Genomic DNA, 22,414 nt, shown 5'->3' with positions numbered 1-22,414 from the left:
GGCATGGCGTCCTACCCTCATTGTCCCAGATATAGCACAGTTCACACAGCATGAGTGGCTAACATATGGAAGCGGAAGACATCTGGATCGGCTGAGCTGGGTTCCTGTGGAAAAGGGAGCAATGGTCTAGTGTCAAGAGCCTGATACCTGTGTGTGATACCATAATATGAACTGCAAAGACCTTCGTCGTTTAGATTATCGGGACTCGAATGGACGAAAACGTTGCAGCTGGCTATACGACACCAACCAGGTCTACAAACTCTACAGAGCACTCAGCGGCCGGCTAGACAGTTTCAGGGGTTATATCGCCACTTCTGTTCCACTTCATAACCTAAAAGAGGACATCTGCCTTTTAAGGACCCAAAAATAGAGCAAAATAGCATTACGGCAGTTTCACAGACAGCATCATACTTCATAAGAAAGGGGCCCTAGCTCCTCCATGCTTCCAATTGCTTGCGTGGCTGCTAGCAGCTGACGGTCGACTTACGCACCATTGCCATTATAGAGCAATTTATTGGTCGTATTTGGTCCCGGATTCCTGACACTTTGCTGTGCGAGTTGTTTAATGCGGTCACAGACCCTGTCTGGGCCGATGCCCTCGAGGACCATCAGATATGCACCCACTCCGCAAACATGGGGAGATGCCATAGATGTTCCTGACAGCGTGGCCGTTCCCCCGTTCGGAGCAGCAGAAAGTATTTCGTCTCCTGGAGCGTATACCGCAACTAAAAAAATAAATCTTGATAAGCGAGATGAACGACCCGATGCCATCCAAACGGGCACCCCTTTGGATGGGAATGAATCTAAGAAATCTAATCCTTGGTCGGAGAAAACATACCAACGGACCCATAGTTTGACCAGGACGTTGCTTGATCCTGTCTAGACGTGGCCGCAGCCGTGCAAACACCCCGTGCAGAAGCAGGAGAGAATTGACCCGCGTCAGCCTTGCATGAATTGGTTAGCTTTATTCTAGGGCTTGCGGCTGTTGAAAGGAAAACGGAAAGGGACTTAAGCGGAGTGGACTCACCCCGTCATTCCCAGCTGCCACAGCAAGGAATATACCAGCTCTCTGAGCTGCCTCCGCCGCCTCATTAAAAACGCGAGAGCCACGAATACCCAGACTCAAGTTCATAGCAGTCTTGCCAAGAAGGCCGTTATCCCTTGCATGGTTCGTACACCACTGAATGCCCCCGATAACACCACTGGTCGTCCCTGAACCTTGGGCATTAAGCACTTTTACTGCAATGATATTTGCCTTTTTAGCAACTCCATATGTTGCTCCAGCAAATGTCCCAGCGGTATGCGTGCCATGACCGTGTGTGTCCTCGTCCTTGTCATCAACGGTATTAGTTCCCCAAGATGCACGGCCGCCAAAATCGGGGTGACCGATATCGATGCCAGTGTCGACGCCGTAGATGGTAATGCCTCGACCAGCACTGTCATCGTACACATAGTCAGAGCTACCAGCTCCTCTATGCGAGATTCTGCCCAGACCCCATGATGGCGCATTGCTTTGGGTAGTGAGAGCGGACAGTTTCACGACACGGTCTATTTCAACGTAGTCGACCTATGGAAGCAGCAGAGTTAAGAACTTAACTCCATGGATATTTAAACCTTGGGGAGCAGCTGAGAACCTACAGCAGAACTTTCAGTGATCGCCTCAATTGTCTTTTTGTCGAAGATACCACTGTAACCCTTGAACCCTGGGAAATCGAAAGCGTTTTTAACACCATCCAACGGCGTCTCCTCCGGATCACGCTTGTTCAAGCTATGACTATGGATTTTAGCAGCCCAAACCTGGTGGTTTTTGAATTCCGATTCCGTGATGGCATTTTTCATCACGACGATATAGGAATTAGGGACAGCATTTTTGGTGTCGTCAAGGCCAATGAATTTAAGGGGCTTGGCAACAGACAGCGCAAGGATGGAAAAGGAAACTAAGGTGCGGAAGAAACCCATTGTCACAGCAGCAGAATGTTCAGTGGGTACAGTATAGAGAGAAATAACTCATCATAGTAGCATGGGATGGACTTCAGCAATTATATAGCATCGGCTTTCCCTCTTGTCAGCCCCCATGCAAAAAGGGTTTTGCAGAGTCGTAATTGCTGATTTTAAGGTCACAGTTCATAACGAGTGCTGCGTCTCACAGTACATGGATGATTCCTTGCTTTATGCGATGGGTGGCCGCTGCGAATGTGGTTCGAAGCAAACTTCATGAGCCAGGATACACTTAGACAATAAGATGCCATAGATGCTCTGCCACTTGCGGGAGACCACAGGCTAGGGTATTATCACCTATCACCCATGGATCGGGGTATTTTTGTCTGACGGCCACGGGCACCAATGCGTCATAGACTTGAAGCAAAACATGCAAGGTAACATCTTCGGGCAAGCAGAAAGCATTATACCAGATATAGCCCAATCGGCTAAGTATGAGACATGGCACGGATGAAACCATCCCGCTCGCCACTTAATATATCAGTTAGCAGCTTTGGGCATGTGCATGAAGAGCATGAAGGCCATCCATGCTTGGAATTAATGTTATAGGCTAGTACGATTTCGGTTATGGTGAGATGACAAGATTTTGCCATCAGGCAAATTACCCGCTGAGGTTGAACCAACTTGATATCAAGAACACGATGCCTCGTATCCCCAGATATACCCAACAGGTTTCCCACCGGTCGACCGTGTATCCCAGAGGTGCAGCTTATAGGCCTATCCAGGAAACCAGATAGAACTGCTCCAAGTAGTCAAGGGTAAAGATTGTTCCCGGAAGCCAGCTGAAGGAGGGTGAGGGAAGGAAGGATATTGGGTAATTCCTCAATCAACCAACGGCAGAGTGCTTCGGGATCAAGGATCGACTGCATCGCTCTGATTAAGTTTTTAATATTTCATCGAGAGAACACGACAAGAGACCTTGACAAAATGACACGGTCACTCCTACTTGGGTTTCCCATTCAGGCAGTCAAAAATTATGCACGGCAGTTGTATGTTAATATCATCCACGGATATTCCGTACGTTAGAATAGACGTTATGGCAAAAGATATGAGACACTCGGAGTATTTACCTAGTTCATATGCCATGGCGTTCTGCACTCTATACATAGTGTCGTCGCACGCATTATCCCATGGTACCCAAAGCAGGCGTAACCACTACTGGTTGTACAATGCACCACCGCTTATATAAACACGCGTATGTAGTTGTACAATCAGCCGAGACCAAGATCACGCATACCACAAATCCGATCTGTAGTTCGTGTGTGCCCAGCTTTAGAACGACCTGGGTCTGTCTCGTGGGAGACGCAGGTTGACTGACGTACTTCCTCATATCCAGGCAGGGAGGTATTCAACGAGGAATATATATTGCAATAACGCTTTTGGGAGTGCGGCGAAGCTCTGCAGAGCAAGCATAAATATGAATAACAGGTATTTGAAGGCGCAAATAAAAATCAAATATTGATATAGGAATAAGTTACGGGTAATTTAGTCCATATGTGTAGCATCTTTTAGCAATATACGGTCCTCTAACGGTTATGTTCATCTTCCATCTCCCAAGCGTGGTGGGAGCACTAACATGCATTGATTTGCATACTTAATCGGCTGTCGGTTATTGAAGTTTAAGCACCGAGTATGGTTCACAGATTTGGGGTAAATTTAACCATGTTAGATTCCGAGGTAATATCCGAAGGCTGATATTAGTACAAGCATTGTTTTGCTACGACTAGGACTGATACGATACCCCTTTTACTTTGGACCTAAAATTTTATCCCTTCTTGCCTTAATGGTATTGTTATGTCTTTCTTATAGGCTGTATTGGCATCAGCAGTTACCTTCCAAATGGCCTAAATGGCTGTGATCGTATGAGTACGACTTCGGCGGATAGATAATAGAGTAAACGTCACGATTATGATCGTGCGGAACGTCCACCGGTTGCAGGATATGACAGTCAATCCGTCATTGAACCACCGGCATATATGTTCTCTAGAAGGCACACTCGGCTGTCTACACCTATGCCAGCGGAAGTGTGTCGTTCTAACTCATAAAACGTGGTCAGACAAAGTCATAGGCCAGGCGATGGACCATGCTGGCTGTGAGAGTTTGAAATCTTTTCCGAGTAATGTGTTACTATTATATTAATACTGGGGGTTCAGCGGCGTTACATACACGGAGAATGACATAAACTGAATGGGTATAGTCAGTCAAACGACCTGAGAGTGAGATCACTCTTTCGAATGAGTGTAGTAGATAGAACTAGCGGTTAACAGGGAGCCCTGGTAAAACCTGTCTTGTCATATCTTCGGTCACTGCTAGTCGATAAGCTCCCATCTTGCATCTCTAAACTGGACCATCGGCCCCTTCTTTATGGGTATAAAATGTTCTACAAGCTGGTACTCATCGCGCCTGCGTCGACCGGGGTGTTTGTTGCCAGACATCCCCTCTCCACTAGGCTCTCTGAGTTCCTTGTCTTGGGGGATTCGGATATCAAATTTGAATAGCAGCATGGCGAGAGTAATTATGAGCTCAAGGTAAGCCAAATTCTTCCCAAGACAGCCATGGGGTCCAGCACTGAATGCAAAGAATGCAGATCGGGCATTAGCGACACTTTCAACTGTGCTCTTCTGATCGTCGGTTAACACAGAGCAGTGTTTATCGCGAGAAATCCATCGCTCCGGTCGATACACGTAAGGATCAGGGTAATACTGCGCATTATGATGGACAACATATGGGGAAACTCCAAGTGTCGTCCCCTCCGGGAAATGATTTCCATCAACGGCGAGACCTCCTGGTAGCACCTCTACCATCAAGTTGGTTGTTACTGGAGGGCTGAGTCTCAGGGTCTCATCAATGCACGCACGCAGGTAGACAAGACTACCAAGCGAGCTGCCACCACGAATTTCCTCAATAGAATTGAACATGGACCGTACTTCAATTGTTGCCTTCTCTAAACACTCTGGGGAATGAAGGAGATAGAAGAATGTTCCAGAGAGAGCCGTTGATGTTGTGTCAGACCCGGCTGCCATGAGAAGGCTACTCTCCGCGGCGAGTTCGGTAGGAGATAGCCCCTGGCCTGTCTGAGGGTCTTCTGCGTTAATGAGGTAATGCATAAGGTCCTTCCTGGGAAAATCGGCGTCGTTCTTTTCAGTGTCTTCAAGACGTAGGACCATCTGGCGGGCGGCATATTCCACATAACGTTTCCCGTCACGAGCCAACTTTCCTCCGAGAATCTCCAGTAACTTGCTACCAAGAAGAGGGCGAACAAACCTCACAAATGGCAAGTAACCGAACTATAATTAATTAGGTTAATTTTGGGATATAATTGGTTGAATGAATGTACTTGATTCGTTGGACGTACGTTGTAAAGGAATTCGGTTCCAGTAATCATTATAGCTGGGACATATCGATGCTCCTCACTCCTCATGCAGTTAAACTTGGTACTGAAGGTCAAGTCTCCCATGATATCGTAGTTCAGGTATGTACTCCAGCTATTCATATCCTGAGGTGTCCCCCATTTGCTAGGCGTTGCCGCAGTATTGCTTAGTTCCTCACAAAATATTTGGACATTTTCAATGATGAAGTCTTCAGAAGATCTTAGAGCAGAATCCGAAAATGCATATTCCATGACGCGGCGCCGGAAGCCATGCTTCTCCATATTGGTCTCGGTTTGGACCGTATGAGCTTTAGAAGCAGAAGTGTATAGTGTTTTATACCAGTCACCCTTTGTCACGTTTGCTTTTCGGGTATATATTTGCCGTATAGCTGAAGCGCTATTGATAGATATCTTATTCGGGCCAGTACGAACAACGGGGCCTATAAAAGATAAAGAATGGCGTCAGACAGCCAGGGGCCGGAATTTCGTCATCTCGCCTTAACTTCCATTAAGCATACCATAGATTTCATGTTGTCTTAAACACTCCAGATGCCGGTCTCCGCTGCAAACTTCGAAAAAGAAGGGCCAATCTGACAATTTACTCCAAAAGGGCCCTGGGTATTTCGCAAGAGGATGCAGCACCAGACGATAGATTGCAACCAGGGGGACCTAATAGGGTAAACCATTTGTTTATTAGCTGGAAATACTCTTTCCTTAGGGTATATAGGCTAATTCCGAAAATTGTGTATGAAAATGGCCGCTTGTTCTCACATAAATCGCTATGGCGCTCACGACTAGCGCTAGCATCCACTTCTCTCGGAACTCTCCGGGCATGGGGAATAGGGGCATGGAATCCATGTTTAACTTGGTACCAGGTCTAATCGTCACTTCTTGTGGTGGCTTGCAACCAGAATGACACACCTAGCAAAGAGGAACGGCCAACGCCCAATAATATATGGAAAAAGAAAAAGGAAGTCCAAGCGGAAAGGTAGACAGCGTAATGTGCCTTTGCTCAATTGTCGGATTTGGATCTTGACTGGTAGGGTTGCAATGCTTTCGTGATGTCAACCAATCCTATCAGCCGCATGATTCAACTGGCGCATCTTCATCGGACTAGACATGGGTTAGAGGGAGGATGAATGCAACCCACGCACGGAGTAAATCAGGGTGCCACCAAATGTTCTGCCACAAATGTAGCTCTTGAATGCAAACTCTGTGGACCGTTCCTTGGTAGGGATAAGTTATTTAGTTAGTTTTTATTTATGACAGAGGATTACAAGGATTTAATCGTCAGGCAAGAGGCTCTCTTTAGTAACTATCTACGGAGTACGTAGGTACGTAATTATTCCAGCACCCGAAGGTATTGTACCCTTTTCTCCTCTGATATCCTGCTTAATTAAGTATTCTATCCTTCCCTCTAGATTCTGTGGCCTAACGTACTTTGTCATAGGCGTTGCTAGAGAGTTTCTAATAAAGTAGCTTGTCTTAAAGTATTCCCGTGCTTAATACGAGGGTGACTTTGTTGTTGTAGGTTTCCATCTTTAGCTTCCTTGCTACGGGATTTATCGAGCATAAAGATTTAAAGATTTCAAAGCATACAGCCGCCTTTACTATCTACCTAGGTAGGTAAGAATGGGCGATCAAATACATAACTTGCGTGCTTTTGACGGTCACTCTCTTGTATGTGATCAAATTGGATGTATAAGTTGTACAGTCGCTATAAAGGAGTGATGTTGAAGTCATCTAAAGAATAGAACGTACCTAGGTAGATTCAATACGTAATACTTCCTCTTTCTCAAAACGCCTAATTATGATGTGTTTCTCCTTTTACATCCATTTAATACACCTGCCATTCCTAAGTGTGTAATTGCAGTTAGAGAAAGGAGTGGCCACCCCGGTGGCTAGTATTAATTTTTTTCCCCCCTGTCTTCCTTTGTTTTCTTTCTCTTCTTTTGTTTACCCAGTATAGCTGTTAAACCACTTTAAATTGCGTCCTTCGCATTTGATAGAGTGATCAGTCTATCATAGTTCGTGACCGGAACCTTGCTTCTAAGACCAAGTAGTAAGTTTGAGTCCCCTTTCAAGTTCCCCCGATGAAGAAAACATGTGAAAAGAACAGGGAGAGAGATCACCGGCCTCGACCGAGTCGAACTCGATGACCGAACTATACCCATCTGAGCTCTGGCTAACCAGACTCCTCTCTTTTTTTTTTTTTTTTAGATAAAGGGGTACCGTCAGGCCAGGGTATAAATCTAGTCCGATGCATAGCACTGGCTCTCAGTCTCATCACCACTCGACATCAAACTCTAGCCTTAGCTAACACAAGATGCGTGCGGCTTAGGTAGAAGACTCACGTGAAAGCATGGATTGGAGAACTGAAGTATGCCTGCTGTATATATATTGTGTGTTCCTATGATAATGGTGCTGTGATGAGTATGGCTATTATCGAGAGATGGTCAGGGGTAGTGTAAAGCATTTTTTTATTTTGTTTTAGGGGAATGAACACATCGAATAGGGTATAATATGTATGAAGCTAGAAGTACGCATTTTGGGCAAAAATCAAAGGAGTGATTTCAATAATACAACAATGATGAAGCTCGCATTTAGCTCATTTTAAAAGGACTCATAATACCGGAGAGATGTTCCTCCCAGAGCCTTTCAGCTCGGTGGTACATTCTCTATATGTCACAGTATGTTATTTAATCATAGTCCATCGACGTGAAAAGAACAAGTTTGAGGAGCAGGAAAAGAATGTGAGGAGATTGTTACCACAGGCGGTTAAATGTTTTCGGAGAGCCATGGAAGCAGCACGTGAGCTCACGTCATGATCCATGATCCAACCATGGATGCTTGACTTGGCGCACTATATAGTTAAATACCTGCCATCCCGGGACAAAAAGACCTAGTGTCCAATGGGTACCATTGGTAATATAGGAACAAGTCGTGCCATACACAGGAATCTGACAATATATCGGGTTGGAGTACTGTCAGATATTACATCACGTCATCTCATCCCCTACCCACCCCTCCGCTGGGCGACTATATGTAGCCCCTTGGCGTCATCATTATATAGACCGGAGAAGTCAAGGACAAGCACGATATGTGATATAATGCATTTCAGGCAAAATCGAGGGTCTCCTGCGCACACCATGCCCAGAATTTTGCAGCTTTCCCTGACCCGCCTTCATTTTCAGAACGAAACGAGTCTTCAATATCCGGACGTAGATAACCAACACATCCCCAGGGCCATATTTGTGCCCCTGAATGCTTTTCGATTGTCAAATCTGACGAGAGCCCTGCATAGAGCTCTGTATAAGCACCAAAGCGGGCTGGCCACAGTGCAACTCCCTGCAAATATAGCCCAACCGGTTGAAGAAACGGCAGCATTACACCCCGTGTCAACTCGGTATCGAGATTCCCCGGATTGAACGCCTTTTTGCCAATTAGTTACTAGGGTAAAGAATGATTAAAAAGAGAAAATGCATACAAGGTGTAAAATATTGTCCCCTTCCCATTGCTTCCCAAATTCTGATGCTAGTAAGTTGGCAGCCGCCTTAGAAATAAAATAATTGACCCATATATTTCTAGAGGGTATTGGTACCCCTGACTCGTCCAGGTTGATGCCACCTTCTGGTGCAAAATCAGCAACAAGGGAGCTAGCCCAGCATACCCTGACAGAACCTGTCGGAGAAACCTCTGCCGTCTTCTTTAGTATTGGATGGAGCAACCTGGTTAATAGGTAGTGTCCCAGAGCGTTTGTGCTCAACTGATAGTCATGTCCCTACGAGGGTGGTTAGTAAACACCATCGTCAACAAGGAAGCTACTGTGAGCTAAAAGCGCAAAAATTCACTTGTTTTGACCTGATTACAGGCGGTAGTAAGGTTCCAGCATTATTCCAGAGCACATCGAGCCTCTTCTCCTTGCGAAGGAAATATTCAGCTGATGGTTTGATCGAATCCCAGTCAGCAAGGTCCAGGGGTAGCCATGCCAGGTTGCCTTTGGAATCAGGGTACCAGGCTTTAATAAGTCGAATTGCACCATTCGCGCGGCTCTCTGACCGACATGCTAAGTATACACGAGCATTCGCCCCATAAAGAATTTTCGCAAGCTGAAAACCGGCACCAGCGTTGGCTCCTGTTATTATGAACACCTATCCTATACTCAGCGCGGAATCTTTATGGGGTATTTGGTGGCTGTCAGGTCGATGGATACCTTTCCACTCTGGTCAGGAATGTTATTTTCTGTTATTGGTGGCTGGGAAATCCACACACTTTGGCTCCATATGGCGCCCATGTCTCCCAAGTTGTTGAATAGCGCAAAATCTTTGGTTTCGAACTGCTTTCCATCCTGGACAGCTTCGTCAAGACTATATAGGCTCCCACAACTTATATCTTCGTATTCTGGTGGAACATCCTTTGACTGAATTTTGGGTGTTCGCCACATTGGCTGTATCGTATCACGGAAGTTCTAAAACAAATGATCTGCTTTAGCAATCATTGATGGAAACTTTTTTTTTGGGCGCCAGATATTAAATATTACTGGTTGAATCTCAATGTGGGTAGCACGGTCAGAGCCCTGCGTGAAAGGGCCACGAGCAAATGGGCAACGCATGAGCAGCTCAACTGGAAAGATGGGGATGGAATGCATTCAATTTGCTTCATCGCGTGGGAGCCATATTCATGTTCGAATAATAGTTACCTCTGGTGTCGATGTCAGCTCTGCTAGCTAACGAGTTACCCCTTGGGCGTCGCTATCAAACCCATTCCCTCTTAACATTAAAAAATCCCTGGAATTAAATTCCACCTTACTTTCTGGCGGTATAAATCCCAACCATGGCCATACTTTTTGGCACATTTGGCATCATCACGCACACTTCTCATTGCAAGAAAGATGACTGCGAATATCGATTCTGTCCAAGGTAGAACGCTGCTAAACCCGCACACACCACCCATTGCTAGGGTCATTATTATCATGCCGACGTAATTTGGATGGCGGACAATTCCCCATAAACCTTAGCATTTCGAGTTAGCCACTGCAGCGTAGAATCAGAGACAAAATTGATTATGATAGAAGAAGGCAAAGCCTCCGAACATACCAGAACTAGCTAAAAACGTTTTTCGACGGACACCGTCAGTTGTAACGTATTGGACTTCAATGGGCTCTACCATTTTATCCCATACTATACAATCGCCTTGACAATCTCGGACCATATTTTTCTGGTCGCTTGCAATGTTGTAGATCGCATATCCAACTCCTCCTACAAAGAGTAGAAAAAGAGAGGCCCCCGGTGAGATATCAACTGGATAGCGTGCCAAGTACTGTGAGTGAAGAGTATACATTGAACCCAGGAAAGTTCCAGAACCGAAAGTAAAGTAGTATCCAAAAGATTCCTCACAGATGTCTATGCTGCGTAGGTACCTGAAAAGTTTCAGCTATCGCCTTATACTAGTGACACAGTGAAGAAGTGCATACCAACGTTCGTTGTAAAAAAAATCGACCGTGATGACGGCTCGTAGAATGCTCACAACGAGAATTGAGTTTGTGACAAAACCATGTGTTTCGTATTGCCATGCAATAAATGATAGATCGCTACGTTTGGTTAATCGTATTAGCCATTATATAGCTGTAACCTGTAACCTGCGGTGCTTACATCATAGACCACGCAGTCAACGCACAGTGCCCGTTGTAGAATATCTTTATATCCCAGGACTTGCCAATCCGCGGATTAAGTTCAACCCCATTATAGATATCAGTTAAGGGGTTTCCTATGCAGTGTCAGACACAAAATATAATCGGGGCTTGGCTTAACATACCACTGAATCTTCTATCTTTAAGGTGAGACGGAGCTATATGCGCTTTTATAAATGCCAAAACTGCAAATGTCCAAGCATAATAAGCCGTGACTGTCAGAAACTGACCCCAGTTTCTTGCAATAAAGGCCATATTAACCGCCTGTATTAACCATAGAAATGTGGCGAGTATCATGGTCACAAGCCAACAGCTGAACCCATTAATTTTGTAGAGGAGCCGTTGTCCAGCTGGAGTTGGCTGGCCTATGCAGACTTGTCCCTGAATCGCCGTATATAACAGGGCTTGGACTACTATCCAAGCAGTAAATATAAAGACAACACAAGGCTGAGGCGGCTGGTAAATGAGAAAAATGACCGATGGCTCCAAATATATGCGGCGTAAGGTATGCAAGAGTGAACCTCCATAGAATTCCAGCGATATCCACCAGATAGAAATTATGGACGGAAGAAATATCATAAGAGTCAAACTGAATATGCCAGTCACGATACTTCGTAAATTAATCTTGTAACCAGACTTTATGGCATGTTGCGATGTTTCTTTAACTCTAGATTGCTCGCTCCGGCTATCGCCATTTGTAACCGGTCTCCTAGAGGTGCTCATATTTGCATGAAAGTGAGAAATTTATTCTCGACAACTATCGAGGCTGAGCCCAAGGGGTATTTCCAATGACTTAGATGTGGAGGTTCCAGTATCCGTCAGCATACTCCGTACCCACCCTTAAAAATATAAGCATCCCAGAGACATTCCCGCATAAAGGTGCAACGATATCTTAATTTTGAGCTGCCTTAAACATCTTTCGCGATTCGGTATGCATCAAGGCGACGGGCGCTAGTTAGTGGATTTACATAGCCTAGCGCGTGGGATTTCCCTTGGATTTGCTGAGGACGGCGATCTGGATATGCCTGGGCTCCGTGCTCATAAAGTTGACACCGAGGATCTGTGGCTTGAGGACTGTTTTTGGTCCTATTCCTCCTATCTTCGTTCCAGGTGTGAATGCTATTGGCTCCACGTATGAGTTCCTGCACTATGAAATCGCATTGTCTGCATATATTCACTAGCAAAAAAATGGCAACTCTGAGGAGTACGCAGTACTATGCACGAACAGTACTCCGTAACTACTCGTGTGTTTTTGATGTTGAAAGAGACTCTCTTTGATTTGACAATAAAATTGCCTAATAAGGTATAGGGCAAAATACACGCCAAGACTTACCTAATCAAAGCTAAACTCGATTAAAGTTAAGGCGCGAAGTTTATATTCCTTCCTCTTTTGGAACTTTATACGGATACTCCACGGACCTAGGGTTTTTTCGGTTTATACATCTTTTACTACTTAGAAAACATCGTGTATACAGTTTATATATGCATGTATACTTGAGCCACACGCACGCCTCGATGCTGACAGGGCCCTCGCAGCCAGAAATTTCTCACCAGAAGTTCATCACGGCTGAGTCACATCTAAACTATACACAATCCCAGATCTAAAGGTCTATACGAATATTGGCGGTATAGAAGTTGCTACTGTTCTGCAAAATGGTTCTGGAAAAGCAGTGTTATTTAGTACGCGCCGAATTAGACGTTCTGCCTATTCGTGAAAAAACTGAGCTTCCGTTTGCCAACCATATCTTGCTTCTACATCATGTATTCCTACCCCCGGCGCATTAAGTGTGCCGTTGGTTATTGACCCAAAAAGAACGGTTAGACACATAATGATGATAAACTCGAGTGAAGGGGCAAATTAGTGCAGACCTTTCCCAATATAAGCTGGCCCATACTGGCGGTCTCTTCGCTAGCACCGTGCAGACGAGTATTATTTGGCGAGTAGTTTTGGAGGGAAATATGGATGGCATTGTTTGAAAAGAAATTGAGGTCCACTTGATGCTCAGCGCTGTAAAGACCTCGAAAGAGACCCTAGAGGGCTGATACTAGTATATGTTTCACCTGTTTGATCTGCTGGTATCATTTTCTAGGTTGAGTGATTATATACCAACCCCCTCAAAGGGAATAACTAGAAGGAAAATCTGCACAGAGGCAAGAGGAATAGAGCTCTAAGGTGTGGATGAAACTGAATCGAGGAGTCCTGCAAAAATGGTATCCTATCAGGGGGTAGTAATCTGTATGGAACAGCATGTAGCAAGTATATCAACGCCTGATAATTGTATTATAATTGTATCTAGGCATTTGTCGTGGTTCGCCGCTCAGCCTTGCGCAATATGATGCACCCCTTCACGCAAGACTGACCGTATCCTTGTCGTTCCCCGTGGTAAAAGTGGTTGTGTGATGAGACTGAGTATCCTGGCAGCTCCAACAGGGCGTGTTCCATCCGCTAGGTCTAGATATAGCCTGTATATAAGCCCGTACGGTATAGTTAGGTCATATAACCAGAGATGGGTATTCCACTTAAAGAAACAGATAATGCAATGCCGCGTGTGTGTCCGTGAAATTGCAGCAATGTTGAGACGACGGAGTTGGTGATTACATAAGCATTTTAGTAAGAGCGGAACTCTCCCCACAACCTGCCAGCCATTTTGAACATCCATACAAGTTCCTGCAGCTTCATGTCGATGTTCATAAGCGACGATTGGCAGTAGGTCGGTTGATGGCATGCGTGGAGGCTTTGTTTCGCGGTTTAGATGGATGCTGCACGATATTCGCTCCGTCATGACGCCCCCGCCTTGAATCTCGACTTCGCAATATCCGTACTCACCTGATATACAGTGTTAACCACTGCTGCCTAAGGAGTCAAGGTATATCTGTACGAACGATCGCGCGATGGATGCCGTATACACAACCCTCTTAAACGACCCGCTGCTGAAGGTTAGCCGCCCTATTGCAGCCTGCTCTAGATGCCGGTCATCCAAGGTCAGGTGTGATGGCAAATTGCCGGCTTGTTCGGCGTGTGAGCGAGCTGGTAAAGCGCGCAGCTGCTCCGGGGCTACAGACGAGTTCGCGAAGGGAAAAGAACGAAGCTATGTTGCTGCCCTGGAGGCGCAGTGTGAGCGTCTAAAGAACAGGCTCGCGGAGCTGCGTGGTAGCCAGCCGGGAGACTCGCCAGATAGCCAGGGGACGACGAATGCAGTTTACGGCAAGGAAACGTCTGATATCGATGATTTAGTTGGGGATTTTGGATTCTTGTCAGTATATGCACTTGAGATAGAGTGTTTGGTCAATTTTTGAAGGCGCAGACTATCTAACCTACCCTTGATATATAGATCTGTCAACGCGACATCTCGAGATTTCTATGGAATTACGTCTTCGACCTCCTTCGCCGGCCTCCTCTTAACCGTGGCAAAGGGGCCGTCTTCCATACCTCCCCACCCACCGGTTGAATATCCGAGTCGAGCAGAAGCCGTGGGCCATGTTCAATACTACTTCGACAACCTCTATGTCTTGATGCCTTTCCTCATGGAGACCAAGTTCTGGGCGTCATTGGATAATATATACCATGATTCAGGCAGATTCGCAACAAGTTTCGACCATTGGTCTATGCGAATGGTGTTGGCGATATCGTCGGCAATGAAGTCTCGCACCCATGGAGATGCGGAGTGCGAGGCTGCTTTGTCCCATGTCTACGCTGCACTAAAGTACGCCGAAGACGTATTACACCCAGGATCGCTTGCTGGGATACAGTCTATTCTACTTCTGACCCAATTCTCTATGTTCGCGCCTAAATACTTTAAGACGTGGTATCTGATAGGCATGGCAAGTCGGGTGGCCACTGATTTGGGGATACATCAAGAGCAACGGTCAATAATAAATATGGACAGCGCAGCTTTGAATCAATCTAGAAAGACGTTCCACTGTCTTTACTCTATTGATAGGTATGTGACTCTTACCGTCAGAGAATTCTAACGCTCGTAAGCTAAATAACTTCTCTAGATACGTCAGCGGAGCCTTGGGTCGCGCTTATTCGTTCTCTGATGACTCCGTCAATGTACCTCTTCCGCCGGTATCACCCTCTTCCTCCAGTACAATAGTTCTAGGAGACGCCATGTTCCCCAAAAATATCAAGGCAGCCATCCGCTTATTTGAAGTTCGACGGAGGCAATCCACCTACTACCAAGACCTCTATTTCAACGGGAGAGACGCTCTTCCCGATTCCGAGAATGTTTCCTGGAGACGCTGCGCAATCCTCATGGAGTGGTTTGAGACAGCCCGGGGCGACCTAACTCCCCGATTGATACCGCTATACCACCTTGAACTACTATATACCCTAATACTAGTGCTCTCTCCCTCCAAGCGAGCACCAGTAATCAGCAAGATCAACCGAATAATCTTGTTCGAGTACGCTATCGAATATCTCACGAATTTTCACACTCTGCTTAACTCGTCCCTCTATGTGCCAATGACTTATATCGACTTTGAGCGGGTATATACCGTTGCATGCATACTGATCGTCATCGTTAACCACTACCATAACGAGGTGCTCAGCGACACACTGCCTGAGTACTTGATGCAGTCACCTTCCCCGCCGGGAACTTCCGAGGCACCAATGCCACCGTATGTAGACAGAGCGAAAAGAGTCAACTCGACGACGAGAGCGTTAGAATCCCTTGCCAAGACAAATTCAGTTCTTGAAACCGCACATAAGCGATGGGGTATACGAAGCCTTCTAGACGATTTTAAGGGGCGTGTGGACTCTGCTACCACTATACTTTCATTCAAGTATGGGGAAGACCAACTGGCTGGCTCTTCCATGCAGCAATCTTCTCTGAGCCAGCCGATCAACTCTAATGGAGGGCCTACGACGTCGGGTTATGTTTTGCCTCGACGAAGCCATTTATCCGGACGACCCTCATCATACAACGGCGACTAGCGACTACCCTTAACAGGCTCATATAACCTGCATGCAGACATCTTATATATCTAAACCCCGAATTTCATCGTATCGACCATTCACTGGCATGATGAGTTTTTGTACAAAGCTGCCGCCCAATATGCATAACAGAACTCCCGCATCCACTTACCTTAGCGTACGACCCTTATGACATTTTTTTTAAACATCAATCTGCTGTAAACCGTCTTTTGATAAGAGAACGAGAATGTCGATATCCAGCGTTAAAGACAATCACTAGATTTAAGTGAAGTAATAAAGATATATCAATAAATATAAACAGCTGATACCTCGTAATACCCAGTAGAAAATAGGAAAAGAAAATATAGGAGGCCAGAAAGAAACCATAGTATAAGGGTATATTAGGAAAATCACGATGTTTGCCACTAATAAATTCGTTGCATCAAGGTGAGCAGCAAAGAGAGAGAAACCATGAGCCTGAAGTAGTATACGCCGCAGTAAATTTGCTTGCAAATAACACGATACTAACCAAGAGATCAGCCAACGCCTTAAAAAACAAAATCAGGTATCACACGTCAAAAATAATCAGATCATCGCTGAAATTGACATCGATACGTGGTTCAGCTGGTATCTTGGGCGCAGACACTGGACGGTTGACACGCGTTCTGGCCTTCCTAACCACTCTCGCCCGACGCCGAAGTAGTCTGGCATGCCTAACAGCCTTGCGGCGCCGGTCAAGCACGATCTGACTCTGTTCGCACGGCCCAAGGATGGACGCCGCATCAGGAGGCACGACGACATATTTACCCATCTTCAGCTTGCGATTCTACAAGGTCAAATTAGTCTTTCATATCGTAGAAACGGTCAGGTTGACTCGGACATATCATCTTCTTTACACGTTGCTTCATACGAGGCCGTGCTGTAGCAGCAGGGCCCATCCCCTGGATGATAGCCGGCATACCAGGGCCGCTATGCTCGACAAGCGAGGCACCAACATCAGTAAACGCCTCGTCGGTACAAATGTTTTCCAAACTACCAATCTCCCACGCGAGACGCTGCCAGTCATCCTCCGTCATGGCATCAGGCGGCCTCGCGTTCATCCACTCACCCACCGACGGACCAAGATTACCATCCAACACGGCCGCAGTGACTTTACTAGCGCAGTACTCGCTGAAGAACTCGACGAGGTGCGCACGCGTCCATCCCTGATAGACATACCGACGGCTCTCCGGGTTAAAGGTGGTGGTTGGCATGGGAAGCTTGTTGTTAACAGTCAGTATCTTGTTAGCGAGCACATCGTCGATGCCATCTATCTGTTTGCCGTGTATGAAGCGGTTGAACTGCCAGATGATTTCGAACTGGGTGGAGTCGAAATCCTGGTCGACGTACGGGGTGTAGAAGAAGGTCGAGGTAGGGTTAGGCAGCCAGTCGGGGACGACTAGCTGTTGTTTGTCCTGGTTGGTATATAGATAGTAGTCTCCTAGACCGACGACCATCTCGCGGAGGGGTATGGCCACGCCCAAGGGCCCGAAGATGCGGATCTTCTTTGACGAGAAGAGGCCGTTTGAGAGCGGACGTAGGATGGTCTTGATGACAGCTGTTTCTTCTATGTTGGCGTCTCCCACGACGAAGTGGGGGTTCAGTCGAACGCATTCCCGTTGTACCGGCATTTCAATCAACAATATCAACAATATCAAGTGTCGTTCAAACAGTGTCGTATCAACAGTGTCGTATCAACAGTGTCGTATCAAATGTTCAAGTTCAGCATCCAAGTAACAAAGTGGTATCAAATCCAAGTACGAGGCTGGAACTTGAAGCATGTAAGAGTGTAAGAAGAGGAAGAAAGAAGAGGAAGATTGCCAGCAGCAAGTTCCTGGATATAAGTCATTCACACATCCGACGAAAGGAATGAATATGCCCTCTTCCAGTGAAGAATGCAGGACCAGACGAATCCAGTTAATGTTTTCATGTTGCCTAGTCACTAGACTATACTTTGTATCTAGGCAGGTTATTCACAGTTATCTCAGTGACAGTGACTGCTACATATACTATCTAGTATATACAATGTGAATAGAAGAAGAAGGAGAAGAAAAGAGTATATATTACATAAGCCATAAGATTACCACGTGACAATGCCCTTGAGCTGCATAAAGAGGGACAAGAAGATGAAGATGTAGATGTAGATATACGATATAGAAGAAACGGGAGATAGATGAGTGGACTACCTCGTATACGCTCATATCGTCTACCCGGTCAAAGTATCATCGGCGTCCTCCGCTGAAACCAAACCAAAGACTGTAAACGACGAGCTGCCGAAACGAGGGTGGGGTTATTAACCAGCATATAAGAACAGCCATCTACATACAACTCTCATACTCTCATCTACATATATATACTCTCATATATTCTTCTTCATATACTCTTCATCTACATATATATATTCTCATATACTCTCATCTATATATATACCATGCCTAACCGTGTCATCATCGACACCGACCCGGTAGCGTCCTCCTCGAGACATAGACATAGACATACTAACCTCTACAGGGCGTCGACGACATCCTCGCCCTGCTGCTCGCCTTCTCCTCCTCCGCAGCCGAGATCGAAGTCCTCCTCGTCTCGCTGACGTTCGGCAACATTGAGATCAGAAAGTGTGTATCCTCCTTATAAGACGGACTACTATCCTCCCTTTGTCTTCTACTGACAGGATAGATGTCTTCGCAACGCCGTCTCGGTATTCCACGTGATTGAGAAGGAGATGGCCTGGCGTCGTGAACGCGGGCGGGAAGAGGGCTTCGAGGCGCTGAAGGCATGTAAGCCGGTAGTCGCTGCGGGTGCTGACCGGCCGCTGGATAGCGAGCTGGTGCTTGCCGGCTACTTTCACGGCGAAGACGGGCTGGGGAACATCCATACAAAGGTCAGTATATCTCTATCTATATCTATATATATGTGTCTATATACTGAGTATGGTAGCACCCGCATCTATCGGCCCACGAGGCGTACGAGGCCCTGTTCGCGCCCGACTCGGCCGACGGGACAGCAGCAAGCGTGCGGGAACTGAACGCGGACGAACCGCAGCTGTACACCCCGTCCAGGGAGCTCGCGCACCGGGAGATGCTGCGACTCCTACGCGAGAACGAGCCCAACACCATCACCATCGTGGCCGTTGGTCCCCTGACGAACCTCGCCCTCGCCGCCGCCGAGGACCTGGACGCCTTCCTGCGCGTCAAGGAGGTCGTCGTCATGGGCGGCGCCATCGACGAGCCAGGAAATGTATGCCCCCTCTTCCTCTATATCTATATCTACTTCTATATATGTATGTCTAACAGAGTAGGTAACGCCGTTTGCGGAGTTCAACGTGTTCGCCGACCCTGTGGCCGCGGCGAGGGTGTTTGCCCTCACCTCCCCGCGCCCCCGGATCCCCATGCCCGTCGTCTCCGAGTGTTCGACGCTACAGAGCCAGCCCCCAGCCAGGCTAAGCAACCCGCTAAACCTCAAGATGGCGCCCCTGGACCTCACGCACCAGCACAACTTCACGCCCGCCGCCTTCCGCCCAGCCGTCGCCCCGCTGGTACAGGCAGCGTCACCCCTGGCCCAGCTGGTGCCGACGGTGGTAGAGCACACGTTCGACATGATACGCCATCTCCGACTACTTCGGGCAGGCAAGCAGATGGACGACGAGGAGACGGACACGGAGATGAGCCTGCACGACCCTGTGTGCGTGTGGTATGCCCTTCACCAGGGACGAGGGTGGGAGTGGGAGGAGCGAGACGTGCGGGTGGAGACGACGGGCCAGTGGACGCGAGGGATGACGGTGGTGGACAGGCGGACGGGGAGGAAGAAGGTCGACGTCGAGGAGGAAGAGGAAGACGAGAGCGACCGGGGCGGATGGCTGGGGGTCGGGGGCAACCGGGTGGGCGTCCTGACGAGGTGCCCGGACACGCTCGCCCACGACCTCCTCGCGCGGGTTACCCCTACTCTATAACCCTTAACCTTGACACTATACTATATCTATATCTATATCTATAGTCACAACACTGAACATAGACAGACAGACATAGACAGACATAAACAAGACAGACATGCATAAGACATACATACAGACAACATATGTAGACAGACAAGAGAAGAGTGAGTAGGCACGTGCCCTTAGAGTATAGGCAGGCAGGATAGGTACATGGCCCGCCGCAGTAGACTTGGGGGCGCGGCAGGTACCTCTCCAACCCCAGGATGCGCCAGGATGTGCAGCCAACCAGCGTCCTCCCCGCGTCCATGTGCAGTGCTTCCTCTCTCGGGCGTCTGTCAGCCAACCGTTGGCAGCACGCGACAGAGGAAGAGGAAGAGGAAGAAGGAAGGGAAGAAGTTGATAAGAAGCCTCCCTCCTCTACACACTCGACATGCACATATACACCACACACGGTATACACACGATACAGTATACGATATAGTATACAGAAGATACAGTACTGTATAGGGTAGAGAATGCCAAAACCACGGATGCCGCTGACACCGGCGTCGTCGACCGATATCGCGGCGATGGACAAGGCCTCGCTGGCGCCCGTGGACGAGCTGTTCGCCCTCCCGCCAGCAGCCATCCACCATCATCAACAGCATCAACCGCCATCGCCAGCATCGCCAGAGGTGGCAGACTCGCGCCTGCGCCAGCGGTCGACCAAGCGACAGGCCGAGTTCAGTCTCCCTCCACCGCCCACACGCACCCGCAAGATCATCCAGGTCAAGCCCAAGACGGCCGCCGTGCCCTCCTCGCCCAGCAAGAGAGAGGAAGACGAAGACGAAGACGAAGAGGAGATACCGGCCGGCGGCAAGAAGAGAGCCAGCGCAGCCACGGCGGCGGGGAGGAAGATCGCTCGACGCACCGCTCACAGTCTCATCGAGCGCCGGCGACGGTCCAAGATGAACCAGGAGTTTGCGACCCTCAAGGACATGATTCCCGCCTGCAGAGGGCATGAGATGCACAAACTTGCCATCCTACAGGTACTTCCATCACCCTCAATTTATTACGTTATGATGCTAACTGGAACAGGCGAGCATAGAGTACGTGAACTACCTGGAAAGCTGCGTCAAGGACCTCAAGGCCGCCAACCGCGACGACACGCCGACTTCTCCAGCCTGGCAGCCCTCCATCCCCTTCAACGCCAGTGAGAGCACATACTCCGTCTCCCCGGACATCGATCCCCTGTCCACTTCCACCATGCCCTCGCCCGCCCAGAGTGCGAGAGACTGTTCCTCCCGGGCCTCGTTTGAGATCATACCCATGGTCCTGCCCTCTCCCGCCTTGCAGCCCGCCAGACACCCGCAGCACGCCCACGTACGCACATACAGCATGTCCACCTCAACCACCACCTCGCCTCTGCTCGTGCCGCAGCAGCAGTCGAGCCAGCAGGGTCAGCAGGGTCAGCAGGGTCAGCAAGGCCAGCAGAGTCCGGATGAGGTGGCGGTTCAGGATACGGATATGGACCGCGAAGCTACCACGGCCCTGCTCATGCTCACTAATGATAGACGCCACTCGAATACCATGCCCTCCCCGACCATCTGGCCCAGAGCGAAGAGGAAGATGGGCATGAGTGTTCATGACCTCCTCACCCATTGATCTTTTCTTTCTTTTTTATGTCTTTCTTTTCTTCATGTGGTGGCTTCTTGAATGGGCGGCGTAGGGAATAATGGGCGGCCTGGATGGTTTAGTTACGGCGGGGGAAAAGTGCTTATCTCGTCTGTCTTGTTGGTTATAGATAGACTCTATACAGTCGTCTCCATCTCATAAAGGTATCATCATCGTCATCATACACTCGTCATCTCATCTCATACTATAAACATCATCCAACCACTCCTCCACCCTCCGCCGCGCCCTCTCCTTCTTCCGCACCTTCAAGTCCGGCGCCCGCTGCCAGCACAGATCATCCTCATCATCCTCAGGCACCACCCCCTCCCCAACCCGAAACACCCCTTCGCCCAACTTCAACACCTCCTCCCGCCGCACATCAACAGCATCAAACGTCCCTTTCTCAATAAGGTAGGCGTCTATATTATGCTTCGTAAACGGTATATTCACCTGCTCCCCTTCCCCGCCAGAGCTACGCAGACGCATACGCTCTCTCAGCGGCTGTAGGATGTTCGATATACTGCATTCTCTCTTCGGGTCTTCATCGGACTTGGACGGGGACTTTGCTCTCTCTTTTCCTTTCCATTTGCCTTTGCCCTTCCCCTTCGCAGCTGTGGGCGTGGGTTTGGATGTCTTTGATCCCGTATTTTGGCCGGATCTAGGACTTCCCTTGGGAGATGCAGATGGAGGTGCAGGCGGAGGTGGAGATGTCTTTGCGCCTCTCTTCGGTCTTCCCTTCTTACGGCTCTTGGCGCATTTCGCTTTGATCGCGGAGGTAACCTTCATCGTAACCTGGTATACCTCGCCCTCTCTAGTATG

The 22,414-nt window shown here is 48.0% G+C and overlaps 7 protein-coding genes across 7 annotated transcripts; 3 read left to right on the top strand and 4 right to left on the bottom strand.

The window, feature by feature from the left end:
- Positions 1-483: 483 nt before the first annotated feature.
- On the bottom strand, positions 484-1,959 carry GIQ15_05571 (alkaline protease; the record flags this gene model as incomplete). Its single annotated transcript, XM_033552988.1, has 4 exons — positions 484-725; positions 839-944; positions 1,028-1,567; positions 1,639-1,959. The coding sequence occupies 4 exons, from the start codon at positions 1,957-1,959 to the stop codon at positions 484-486; spliced, it is 1,209 nt and encodes a 402-aa protein (XP_033404132.1).
- Positions 1,960-4,307: 2,348 nt separating this feature from the next.
- Positions 4,308-5,650, bottom strand: GIQ15_05570 (benzoate 4-monooxygenase cytochrome P450; the record flags this gene model as incomplete). Its single annotated transcript, XM_033552987.1, has 2 exons — positions 4,308-5,285; positions 5,354-5,650. 2 exons carry the CDS (start codon positions 5,648-5,650, stop codon positions 4,308-4,310), a joined length of 1,275 nt encoding a protein of 424 aa, XP_033404131.1.
- Positions 5,651-13,949: 8,299 nt separating this feature from the next.
- Positions 13,950-15,993, top strand: GIQ15_05569 (fungal specific transcription factor domain-containing protein; the record flags this gene model as incomplete). Its single annotated transcript, XM_033552986.1, has 3 exons — positions 13,950-14,311; positions 14,390-14,998; positions 15,057-15,993. 3 exons carry the CDS (start codon positions 13,950-13,952, stop codon positions 15,991-15,993), a joined length of 1,908 nt encoding a protein of 635 aa, XP_033404130.1.
- Positions 15,994-16,540: 547 nt separating this feature from the next.
- On the bottom strand, positions 16,541-17,642 carry GIQ15_05568 (uncharacterized protein; the record flags this gene model as incomplete). Its single annotated transcript, XM_033552985.1, has 2 exons — positions 16,541-16,798; positions 16,869-17,642. The coding sequence occupies 2 exons, from the start codon at positions 17,640-17,642 to the stop codon at positions 16,541-16,543; spliced, it is 1,032 nt and encodes a 343-aa protein (XP_033404129.1).
- An 800-nt stretch (positions 17,643-18,442) lies between these two features.
- GIQ15_05567 (nucleoside hydrolase) lies at positions 18,443-19,960 on the top strand (the record flags this gene model as incomplete). Its single annotated transcript, XM_033552984.1, has 5 exons — positions 18,443-18,475; positions 18,523-18,626; positions 18,688-18,838; positions 18,973-19,248; positions 19,310-19,960. The coding sequence occupies 5 exons, from the start codon at positions 18,443-18,445 to the stop codon at positions 19,958-19,960; spliced, it is 1,215 nt and encodes a 404-aa protein (XP_033404128.1).
- Positions 19,961-20,205: 245 nt separating this feature from the next.
- On the top strand, positions 20,206-21,586 carry GIQ15_05566 (extensin; the record flags this gene model as incomplete). The annotated part of the gene is made up of 3 exons (XM_033552983.1): positions 20,206-20,394; positions 20,455-20,970; positions 21,020-21,586. The coding sequence occupies 3 exons, from the start codon at positions 20,206-20,208 to the stop codon at positions 21,584-21,586; spliced, it is 1,272 nt and encodes a 423-aa protein (XP_033404127.1).
- Positions 21,587-21,790: 204 nt separating this feature from the next.
- On the bottom strand, positions 21,791-22,381 carry GIQ15_05565 (uncharacterized protein; the record flags this gene model as incomplete). Its single annotated transcript, XM_033552982.1, has 1 exon — positions 21,791-22,381. The coding sequence occupies one exon, from the start codon at positions 22,379-22,381 to the stop codon at positions 21,791-21,793; it is 591 nt and encodes a 196-aa protein (XP_033404126.1).
- Positions 22,382-22,414: the final 33 nt, after the last annotated feature.

The sequence above is a fragment of the Arthroderma uncinatum genome, assembly GCF_011692745.1.
Source record: "Arthroderma uncinatum strain CBS 119779 chromosome Unknown scaffold4, whole genome shotgun sequence".
Lineage (NCBI taxonomy): Eukaryota > Fungi > Ascomycota > Eurotiomycetes > Onygenales > Arthrodermataceae > Arthroderma > Arthroderma uncinatum.
Note: the sequence above shows the minus strand (reverse complement) of the source record. Positions and strands in the feature narration are given on the sequence as shown.